We start from the raw sequence: 12367 nt of genomic DNA, 5'->3' as shown, positions 1-12367 counted from the left end.
AACTCAGTAGTCCCTCCAAGTGATTCTCCAGGTCACGGGCTGGTTGCCCTTTCTGGCAAGATCTGACCCGTCTTGATTGGGACAAACTTGTAAGTTTGATGTTGAGCAAAATTTCAATGTGGTTCCATGTGGCAGAGCAGTCTCACTGTCAAATGAACTGATTTGCCAGCCCTTTCACCAGGTCTGTGATTAATGTGACTCTTTGTGGCCCCAGATTCCACATGGTAATGACATGAAAGGATATTAGCTTAGCCAAAGACATTCACAGCTCTGATCTAAACTGAACTACCTTTTTCCTTTGGTCACTAATCAAAGTGTGTTTTGATTGCAGTGCTACCAAGCCCTTGGAGAAGAATCCGTTTTCCATCAGCTCTCAGTTGAGTGGAGGGACTCCAAACCCCATCCTGCCATCCGCAGCCAGTGTGCAGTTGGCTCAGCTCCAGGCCCAGCTCACCCTCCAGCGCCTGAAGTTTGCCCAGTCTGCAGTGAACAGCAACACAGCAGCCGCGAGTGTCCTGAGCCAAGTTCTCACCAAGGTGGCTATGTCCCAGCCCCTGTTCAACACGCTGATTGGTGCCACTTCAGGACATGCGGCGGGTTGTATGTCGGGGCCGGGTCTGCCACCTGGAGGGCTGGCTTACCCTCCCCAACCTCCAGGATTACCTCCTCTGGTGGCAGGGAGCATGGGTCAAGGCAACAGCCTGCAGACACAGAACTCCAGCCCGCACCGAATAAACCCTTTTGTGTGCATGACTTCACAGTCGCCTGCCCATTCGGGAGCACCAGTTATTAGTCTGAACAAACCTGCCTCGTTGCAACCTCTGGGTAACTTTTCAGAATATCCGGCGGACTTCTCCTGCAAGACCAGCAGCCACACCTACGTGCATGATGAGGTGATGTCCAACCAGGGATTTCATCCATATAGTTTCAGAGGAGATGTGTCCAATATGTCCAACGCCCTTCCTGCCAATCCAGGCATGGTTAAGGGACAGCAACCTTTGAACCAGCCCAATCCCAGATTTCAGCTTGATTTCCAGAAATCCCAAGCATCCAGAATGCAGCCACTTGGTTATCCGGAAGAAATGAGTGCCAGTGGCTTCCCCCAGAAACCCAAGAGCTTTCAACAGGTCCACTTGACTGCAGGTTCACAGAGCCAGGGAACATGGGCACCTGACCAGTGGCAGAATTCTGCTCACTTCCTGCAACCCAACAGACCTGAATTTGCAGCTCAACCCACAGACATATGGACCTCAAGGGGTCAACAGTTGCAGATGAGGAATGAGCTGTACAACCCCGAGGAGCCAACATCTGAGGGAAGGTGCATGGTTGGACGGCCCCCTCATGTCAACAGACCCACCAACGGTAACCAGACCTTCTCTGGCCCCCAGTTCAATTCCGGAGACAGGCCGCCCCCTGGACCCCCTCACCCGCACCTCCCAGAAAGACAAATGCAGCACTGGGAACTCGATGACTTCCATGGCTTGGTGCCTTCTCAGCTGCCCCACACTTGCTCAATATGTGACAAGAAAGTCTTTAACCTCAAGGTAGGTGTGAAGTACAAGTGAAACAGTTGCCATGATATGTAGAAGTTCTCCAGAAATTGCATCGTCCATAAAAAGAGCTGCTGTATTTACTGTCGATTTAATTCTTCGGTGATTCCCTTACTATTCTAAACTGATTTTATACACTGGCGTGCATTCCAATTTAAAGTTTCCATATAGAATGTAGAACAATACAGCACTGACATGAACCCTTCTGCCCAAATGTCTGCAGCAAATATGGTGCCAAAGTTAAACTAAAACTTTGCTGCTTATCCCTTTATTCCTTGAATATTCACGTGTCCAACTAGAAGCCTCTTAAAAACATTACTTTCATATCGACTTCCACCGCTAGTCCAAGTACCTACCATTGTCAGTATATTTTTTTTAAAAATATGCCCCACACATCTCCTTTAAACTTTCTCCCCCTCACCTTAACTGTGTGTATGTGGCAGTTTTACCTGAGAGAGATTCTGATTGTATCTTATTAATCCCTCTCATAACTCTGCAAACACATTTTATGTAGAATTTACCTTACTTTGGATTATATTCTTGCTGCTAACAAGATATAGGAGCAGAAGTCGGCCAATCAGCCCATCAAATCTGCTCCGCCATTCTATCATGGCCTGATCCTCCCACTCAACCCCACTCCCTGCCTTTCTCCCTGTAACCCCTGATGCACTAATGAAATACCTGTCAATCTCTGCCTTAAATACACCCTACCCCCTCGCTTCCACAGCCGCCTGTGGCAACAAGTTCCACAAACTCACTACCCTCTGACTAAAGAAATTTTTACGCATCTCTGTTTAAAACTGATGCCCTTTTATCCTGAAGTTATGTCCTCGACTCCCTTACCATGGGAAACATCCTTGCCATATCTACTCTGCCAAGGCCTTTCAGCATTCAAAATGTCTCTGAGGTCCCCTCTAATCCTTCTGTACTCCAATGAGTAGAGTCCAAGAGCCAACAGATGTTCATCATATGCTAACCTTTTCATTCCTTGTATCTTCTCTGAACCATCTCCAACACCAGCGCATCCCTTCTCAAATGAGGTGCCCAAAACTGTTCACTGTTCACAAGTGAGGGATCACCAGGGATTAATTTGATCATTTGCCTGATCAAATTAATCCCTGCTTTAATTTTATCGGGCTAAACATTGCATAAATATTCTCCAATTCCCCCAAACGATCGTGATTTCCATGACTGTTACTATTTGGACACCTCCATGGTGTACCCAGAGGACATTTGCTTAACGAGACAAGAATGTCTTTATCCTCAAGGTACATAAAAACCATGGGCAGGGAATTCATTGTGACACTAATAGAAAACAGTGACAAGATTTTTCAGTCAATAATTTGACCTGGATAGGTTCACTGTGAGCGGAAACAATTTCAAGCAATGGTATTGTGTGAATACATGGTGTGATTATTGCAGGTGTTGATTATAGCAACAATTCCAAGGCAGTGTTTTCTCCTTAACTTCATTTCTAAACAAGAATGAATTCCAGTCTCCTAGAGGAAGCTCTGTGACTGGAAATGAATTTGTTTGGCTCTGAAAGTGAACAATGTTATTGATTTGTTCTTTTTGGTCTATTTTGACATTATTTGATTCTATTTAATGTGATGGACAATTCTGACCTTTTATCCTTTGGTGTCTGGCATTTTTTCAAGAATATGCAGGTTGTTGTGAAGTTGGAGCTGTATCATATTTGTAAAATATAGACAGCAATTGGAAAGATTGCAGATATATATTGGAAGATATGCATGCAATGAAAACCAATTGAAGCTTTTTTATGCAGGCAAAATAATTGGTTCAGGTATTATTCATTTTCTCATAATTAACTAGTGTGAAAAGTATGTTTTTCAAATTTATATTTCTGTTTTCGAAAGCATCTGTCTCAAAAGTACTTCACGTACATGGGAGGCCAAGTTTCCTTCTAAACGCAAGGAATATTTTGTGTACACTTTAAGATGACTAGTCATTGCGTATGGGATTTTATAAATCACCAAAGATTGGTTTGCAGGGGCAACATGTTATCAAGAAGGTAGATGGAATGTTAGCCTTCATTGAACTTAAGAGCAGAAAGTTTCTTCCACAACTGTACATGGTACTGGTGAGCCTGCTCCTGAAGTACTGTGTGCAGCTCTGGTCTCCTTACTTGAGAAAAAGATATATTGGCTTTGGAGGCGATGCAGAAGAAGTTCACCAGGTTGATTCCAGAAATGAGGGGGGTGGGAATGGGTGGTTAGCCTATGAGGAGAGATCGAGTCACCTGAGGTTCAGAAGAATCAATTGAAGGATCTGATTGACACATATAAAATTATGAAAGGGGCAGATAAGATGGGGGTGGAGGGAGTTGTTTCCACTGGCAGGTGAGACTAGAACTAATGGATGTAGCCTCAAGTTCAAGACAATAGGTTGAGGACAGGGATGAGGAGTGAAGAACCTGTGGAATTCTTTGCCCAGGGAAGCAGTGGAAGTTACATCATTGAATACATTTTAAATGCAGATAGGGGAATTAGGAGTTATGGGGGAAAGCAAAGAAGGTGGAGCCGAGTCCATGGTCAGATCAACCATGATCTTATTAAACGATGGAGCAGGCCCAATGGACCAAATGGCCTATTTTTGCTCCTTTTTCTTATGTAACCATTTTGGCATGAAGGGGGAATTGACTCAAGTGGCATTTATATTAAAATGAACTTTTATGTTTTAGTTGGCCCTCAAGCTGTTAACTTTTGCCATTAAGCAACCATAGAACTCCCATCCCCTTGAGAAAATATCCTGAGATCTTTGCAAAACGTACAGGGGGTGGGGGTTGGTGTAGGTTGATCAAGGTATTTGGATGGCACGGGCTTGTAGGCCAGAGGAGCCTGTTACCATACTGTATCACTGATGTCACTAGGGGGGTGCGGGGAGTGTGGACTGCATCAAGTGACACCATCAAAATGACCGTCTATAAAGTTTTTGTGCAATGTTTCAGCAGAAAAATATTATTTTTTATAAAATGTATCCCTGTAGTTGGTTATAACAAAAACATTTTTTTGTAAGCCCAGCTTACAGGTATTAATATACCTACGAGGCTAAAATTTAGTTTTTGAACCTTCTAATGCATTCTGGTCAGAGCTCCCTCCACACCTCCCCCAGCGCAGTGCCACCACCATCACCCCTACCCTCACCCCAGTTCAGCTCTGCCACCGCCAGCCTGGGCATACAAGGAACACACACCTATTTCGTATACACTCAGTCCATGGTGGGGGTGGGCGTGACACTGGGTGATACCAACCCTAGTGATGCCACTGTGCTGCCTGTCTAAATATAACATTTAAATTTAAAATTGAAATCACTATCCATCCAAACCAGTGGGACCATGGTAATATTCTTTGGGTCGAGATCTGGATGTCAGGAAAAGGAGATGGAATTGGAAGAAGATATCCGGGGTTAAGACACCCTGGGTTTATCATCAGCTGGAAAGGTTTTAGACACAGGCAAGAAATCAGGGGGTGATATTATTTCCAATTTCCATTAAAACAACATAAAAAGGAGAAAGTCTGAAAATAATTTTTAAAAAAAGGAGAGAAGAAAAATGAAACTTCAGGTCAAATCACTGTCTCACTCTAATACACTATTGCACTCAGCTAATTTCCTTCTGATTATTCTTCCATTTCTTTGCAAGAAGTCATCCATATCCATTGATATTTATTGTCCTGCTCTAATTTCATTCTAATACTTGCAAAGTATTTCCAGCACTTTTTGTTTCATTCCATCTTCCGACATCTACAGTCATTTTTCCTATGAAGATTGCTTGTTTGCACCGCACAAGAGTTCTCTGCTGGTATTCCTACCTGAGACCTCCTCTTCCTACCCAACTCTTCCAAAACCACCGTGGGAATTGTGACTTCTTTCCTGTTTCCAGATCATTCAAAGTGCAGAATTTCCCTTCTCTGGAAACAGATCCATCATTGTTATTTTTGTAGATGTTAATTGTGCACTTTAACCTCAAAGAGGAAAAACCTAATACTCAAATTGTTCCGTATTATATGCTTACCATGGCAATGGAATCAGTCTACCTCTGGCACTGCACGTGTATCTGGCTCTTTGATCTGTGGGCCTACCCCTAACAATGCAACTGAAATTGACAAATGGTATCCAAGACAAACGTTTGGTCCTGGCACAATGCCCCATGCTCCCCCACTACTTTGGTATGCTCCATTCACATTCTCCCAGAATGTAGTTGGGGCAGAACATGAGCTGAGGTCACATTACACATAGGAGCAGAAGGAAGCCTATTGGCCTATCGAGTCTCTTCCACCATTCTAATCATGAGCTGATCGATCTACCCACTCAGCTTCACTCCCTGGCTTTCACCCAGTAACCCTTGCTGCTGTGACTAGCCAATCTCTAGTCAATCTCTGCTTTATATACACCCAGTGCCTTAGCTTCCACAGCCACCTGAGGGAACAAGTTCTACAGACTCATGACCCTCTGACTAAAGAAATGATTCCACATCTCTGTTTTAATTGGACCCCCTTTATTCTGAAGTTATGTCCTCTTATCTGAGAATCCCCTTCCATGGGAAACATCCTTCCCTGTTAAGGTCTTTCAGCATTTGAAATGCCTCTAAGAGGTTCTTCCCCCTCCCCCCCACCATCACCCTTTTGTACTCTGAGTGCAGTCCAAGAGCTGACAATCGATCCTCATATGCCAACCTTTTCATTCCTGGTATCATTCTATAAATCATCTCTGAACCCTCTCCAACGTCTTTTCTCAAATACAGCACCCAAAACTGTACATAGTACTCCATGGGGTCTCACCAGTGCTTTATAGAGTCTCAACATTACATCCCAGCTCTTGTACACTGTCTCTCTAGAAGGGAATGCCAACATTGCACTCGCCTTCTTCCCCTCTGACTCAACCTGGAGGTCCTGCATGAGGATGCCCAAGTCCCTTTTCCCCTTGTAAATTTAAATTGTGCAATAATCACGAAAATCTCCAGATGTTGGGATCTAGTGCAGTACACCAAAGGGGCTCATGCCTAGAACGTCAACTGCATTTTACTTCCTATGGGTGAAGCACGATCTGCTGAATTTCTCCAGCACTGTGTACTGCAGAAAACCAATCCGGTGTTTGATCTAACACCTTTGCTTCTCCTTTACATTGGCAGGATTGGGAACATCATGTGAATGGAAAGCATCATATCCAGAACTGCACAGCCTTCACAGAAAAGTAAGGAACTTTAAATGTATGGGTGTTAAATAATTCTTTTTATCTGATCCTTGTAGAAACCCATTGGATGTTCGGATTATCCTTCAGATCACGTGGTGTGACTGTCGGATTCTTGTTCATTGTAATAATGTGGTTTCTTTAAACGTCTGTACTGATGATACACCTGAGTTAACAGAAAACAATTTTATTTCCTTTTACACTGTCTTTGAAGTGTATTTAGATGCATTTTTTTTCTATCTTGTGTTGCAGCAAACATGTTTTTCTTATGTTCCACCTTGTGCTTCAATCATTTATTCTTAAGATGACTTTTTAAAAATTTAGACATACAGCACAGTAACAAGCCATTTCGGCCCACGAGCTCATGCCGCCCAATTAACCTACAACCCCTGGTAAGTTGTGAATGGTGGGAGGAAACTGTAGCCCCCTGGGAAAGCCCACACAGACACGGGGAGAATGTGCAAACTCCTTACAGACAGTGCGGGATTCGAACCCTGGTCCCGATCGCTGGCGCTATAATGGCATTGCACTAACCTGTTCCTAGCCTAGATCGTGTCTCACTCTAATACATTTTTAATTATGGATTAATTTCATTCTGATGATCTTTCCTTCTCCTGAAGAGGAGAATTCATACTGGAGGAAGTTTATGATAGAGAATTAAACGCCACTCAATCACATTAATCTCATGGGGTAAATAGCTAGAGTTGCTTTCTAAATATTAAGTACTAACAGTGAGAAAGCAGTTCACCAGCAAGGTTAAAACTTACTTTATGAAAGCTTTTATAATCCCTGTTCACCACTGTCAAAATCTAAGTGAGGGATGGATAGTAAGTCACTTTGAACTGTTGGATCATCCTTTCAATTAACACCCAGTGTTACACAAAAGCATTTTTTTTTTCTTTGGCTTGGCTTCGCGGATGAAGATTTATGGAGGGGTAATGTCCACATCAGCTGCAGGCTCGTTTGTGGCTGACAAGTCCGATGCGGGACTGTCGGCCTCTGCCATCTCGAGTACTTCGATGTTAGGAGGGATGAAGTCGCTCCAATGAATGTTGAGGATGGAGCGGAGACAACGCTGGTGGAAGCGTTCTAGGAGCCGTAATTCCAAATGAAATGACATAAACTATCTTTGTCTTTAAAAATGGCCATGGTTCCTGACAATTAGCTATTAATCACTTGTACGTTAAGAGAAGGCTTGCACTTAAATTTAAATTTAGACGTACAGCACGGTAACAGGCCCTTTCAGCTCATGAGCCCCCCTGCTACCCAATTCACCTACAACCCCTGTATGTTTATTTTTGAACGGCGGGAGGAAACCAGAGTACCCGAAGGAAACCCACGTAGACGTGGGGAGAGCACACAATCTCCTTATCCAGGTAAGGAGCATAGTCACTGGCGCTGTAACACCTGTCCGTGGATAGCATCTTTCTGTCCCTTTCAAATATTCCAGAACAATCTCGAGCCAAAGCAGCACTTTTGAAATACCATTGAAATAGCAAACAGTTGTTGATCACTTCCGCTGTAATTCCGGTATTGGAAATCAGTGGAATCTTTAGAAGATCATTGGGTTAATGATGAGGTGATCAGTGCTTTTGTGCCTTTCTGCCTTTATGCTTCTGGTGTCCTTCTTACTTTTTTATTGTACATTCTCATTTTTTTCCTAGTTCAGGCATTGGATCAAATAACTTTGCAAGACGAACAAATAGAGGACTCAACTCGTATGGAGCTAGTACAGGGTTGAATCCTTCTGGTAAATGCCTCTGAATCTATTGCATTTATTAGTCTCCTCAGGTGCTTAAAAAATATGCATTGTATCAAATTAAATAGGACTTATTGTACAAGTTACATTTGCACCATGCTTGTGAAACCAACATTCTTATTGCACCTTGGTACATGCGACAATAAACTTGAACTTGAATGTTGGTTTGTACTAAATGTAGCTTTTGTGACAAGCTCTTAATGGTAGTGTTTATACTGGGTGGAAACTGTAGGGGGAAAAAAATTGTAAGTTGATTGAACTGAATTGTTAAATACAGTAAAATCCCTGGAATCCAGTACCTATGCCGATTGGTCGACGTCGAATAAGTATATCTTCCGGCTCCTTGAGACCTCATCTTACAGAGCCTAACTAATACGCCTGCATGAAGAATAAACAGTTTAAAAGACAAAAATATTATACTGTTCTTACACTGGACAAACTCACTTTTTAAAAACATTATAATTGTCCCCATTTCTACAGCTTCCTCCGACAGCTCATTCCACATACCCACCATCCAGTATGTGAAAAACCTGCCCTCAGGTTCCTTTTTCCCCTTTCATCTTAAACCTGTGCTCTTGAGTATTGGACTGCCATGCCCTGGGGAAAAGACTGTCACCGTTCACCTTTCAATCCCCCTCTTGATTTATATACCTCTATAAGGTCACCCCTCGGTCTCCTAGGTGCTAGGGAAAAAAAATCCCCAGCCTATCCAGCATCTTTTTAAAAGTCAAGCCTTTGTAGTGGCCTATCTGACGGCACTACCTTACGCAAGTGCCAATAAATGATACTGGAGGCAGTAGAGTCAGGAATCAGTACCTTTATTGCGCTTAACCACAGCTTTTATAGATCCCTCTGCGCGTTTCACGCTGAGCCTTCTGGGATGTGGTAGTGACGTCACTTTTCAGGCTCAGGTGTCGGGTGCCATAAAAAGCGCGGGCTCTTATTCGTGCGTTTTTCCTCATTGCTGGTGCCTGGCTTGTAGCTGGAGGACTGGGACGTCGTTGGAGGCGATGCGCTCTGGTAATGCTCTCGCTAAACTGCTGTAGCTGCGCGAGATTCTGTTGTTCGCGTGGGGCTCCCGCTGCTCCTTGTAAATATTTTCTTCATCCTTTCTGGTCAGAGTAAACAAAAAAGTACCTTATTGTTCATCAGCATATTGAAACTAGTTCCTAAGGAAATTTAGCATGTCACCAGCACCCCTCAGCAACTTCTAGAGGTACACCTTTGAAAGCATCCTATCAGTGAAATTCGTGGCCTGGCACGGGCACTGCTTAACCCAAGATCGCAAGAAACTGCAGAGGGTTATGAATGTGGCTCAGGCCTTCGTACGCCCATTGACCCCATCTATAACTCCTGCTGCATTTAAAAAGCAGCCAACATAAGAAAAGATTCACTGCACTCCGCGGAGCCACACTCTTCCTGTCAGGAAGAAGATTCACGAGTATGAGATCACACATCATCATATTCAAGGACAGTTTCTTTCCTCCCGATATAGGATTCCAGAATGAACCCCAAAATAGTAAAATGATGCTTCATTCCATCCGATGTCAATCTCTACTTCCGTATTGTGCCTTACTATTTGGACTGGATAGGAGATGTGTAAGGTAAAACATCATGAGATGGGAATGTGTAAGGAGTTACCCTGTACAGGGCTGTAACAAGATGTGAATGCATCCTTGTACTTACAAGATAAGAGAGACATTGATGGATTGAGAGGCAGGAAGCTAGCAGGGAAAGGATAGCAACAGTTTTAGTCATTGGACAAGTAATGATATGATGATGTTCTAAGCACGTATCCAAGGGTATAAAAAATCACCATTTTGCTGATAACGGCAGAATGCATTCTCCGACTAACATGGTTAGTTGCAAGTGTTACAATCCGGTAATAAAGAACAAAGAACCCTGATTTCGACTCAGTCTGGTGTTTGTCTCACTCATTCATGAACAAAGCAGACCTAACAGATGTCAACTGGTCTGCTTGCAAAACAACCTCTATCACTGCATCTTAGTGTATGTGACAATGAACTTGAATTTGAACTTGTGTGCACCTTAACGCCTATGCATAAATCTCATTTTATTTGTGCCTTTTATCATACAGACCTCCCACTGGATGGCAGTCAATCTCACTTGAGGACTTATCCTTCATCAAGTCAAGGATTCTCTGCATCAAAGGTAGTTGGATTCTTGCTTTCTCATCAATAATACCATTCACCTTTGCACCTCTTGCTCATTTTATTTGTCATAAAATCGTTTTGGGTAGGTGAGAACTGCTGATTGGACTCTGTTCTCTTACCCTAAACAAATGATGATAGTTTTAACAGAGATTGTTATTCAGAACTGAGTGATTCAAGATTCCTTTATTGTCATGTAATAGTACGGAACATGCAATGTTACACAAAATTGCCTCAGCCTGCTGTAAGGCAGTAAAAGAGTCGCCATTAAGCGTTGCCCAGTGCCCCTTGCAGTAAGAGAAAAAGAGAAGCAAAAGAGAGTCCCTTCAGAGTCGCTTAGTGTCCGTGGATCCCCCCCCCCCCCCCCCCGGCACTCCCACATCCTGCAGACTCCTATTCAATTCATTGTCAGCCCGAGCTCCAGATCCAAACCTCTGACACGATCACTTGACTTGTTGAGTGTAAGTAAAACGGCATTTTCCCATCTCTGAAGCTTTTGCAGGATGTTGTTGACAATTTTTTTTTGCGGTGTCAACTCCTTGAGTGAAATCCTTGTATTAACTTGCCACTGGGGATTTGAACTCATCATCTCAGAGTTCCTGGCTCAGACTCCTACCACATCTGTCAAGAGACCACTGTCACTATTACCCAACACCACCAGTAATGTCGAAAAATGCTACAGAAGCTTTATGAGGAGAAAAGTGAATCGTCCAGCTGTGACCATTTTTAGAACTGTAATGGCATGCTGTCAGTTACCACACTAAAAGCTCGTGGAACAGCACCTCTCCTTTCACTGAGGCTCTTGGTAGTTTTCAGACTCGTGCTTGAGATCAACAATTTCTGATCATAATCTAAGCCTCCATTTTCCAGGTATCAGACGTTGATAACTATTCTATTGTCACCATTTACATCTGCTTTTGACTCATCCTTTGGTTATTTTATTCTTTCCTTTACCATCTTTTTTTGTCTTTTGTTACTTAAAATCTCTTCCACTCTTTTGTTCTCTCCTTCTCCCCACCAACCCCCTCCTCCACACTTCTCTGAGTGGAATTTAAAAAGTTAAAGTGAGGAACGAAGCATGTTTGCAGTAATGCAGCAACCTGCAATATTTCAGCATTTTGTTCTGAAGACCAAAAGGCATAGGCCTAATTCTGCTCCTTCGAGTCTGCCATGCCATTCAATCATGAGCTGATCAAATTTCCCAGACAGCCCCACTACCTGGCCTTCTCCCCTTAACCTTGGATTCCCTATCTAATTAAGAACCTATCAATCTGTGTTGTAAATACACACATTGATTTGGCCTCCATAACTGCCTGTGGCAACAACTTCCACAGATTCATCAACCTCTTCTTGGTTAACTTTTTAGAACTTGATCAAACTAATCTAAATTAACTTAACCTTATGAGAGGCTTCTGTAGAACTGATTGGTAGATAGGGAGGTAGCAAAGGTAAAGATACATCACCAACGTTTTGGGCTTGAGCCCTTCATCAAGGTGTGGAACAAGGGCTCAAGCCCGAAACGTTGGTGTTATATCTTTACCTTTGCTACATAAAGGCACTGTTTGACCTGCTGAGTTTCTCCAGCATTTTTGCATCTGTACACCAAGGAAAGTCAGTTTACTCAAAGGAATGTTGATTTATGGACCAGTGGAAATAAAGATTACACTAGCTTTTCCTAA

At 43.1% G+C, this 12367-nt stretch overlaps 1 protein-coding gene across 7 annotated transcripts in view; it reads left to right on the top strand.

Annotated features, from left to right (window-relative positions):
• Positions 1-12367, top strand: part of rbm20 (RNA binding motif protein 20) — a 183592-nt gene that overhangs the window by 130334 nt on the left and 40891 nt on the right. For all 7 annotated transcript variants that reach the window (XM_069900081.1, XM_069900078.1, XM_069900080.1 and 4 more), the window contains 4 exons: positions 332-1544; positions 6700-6761; positions 8423-8508; positions 10616-10689. In XM_069900081.1, coding sequence (XP_069756182.1) covers positions 332-1544; positions 6700-6761; positions 8423-8508; positions 10616-10689 — 1435 coding nt within the window. The remainder of the gene's footprint in view (positions 1-331; positions 1545-6699; positions 6762-8422; positions 8509-10615; positions 10690-12367) is intronic.

Source organism: Narcine bancroftii, chromosome 10 (genome assembly GCF_036971445.1).
Source record: "Narcine bancroftii isolate sNarBan1 chromosome 10, sNarBan1.hap1, whole genome shotgun sequence".
Lineage (NCBI taxonomy): Eukaryota > Metazoa > Chordata > Chondrichthyes > Torpediniformes > Narcinidae > Narcine > Narcine bancroftii.
This window is presented reverse-complemented; position numbering and strand designations above follow the sequence as displayed.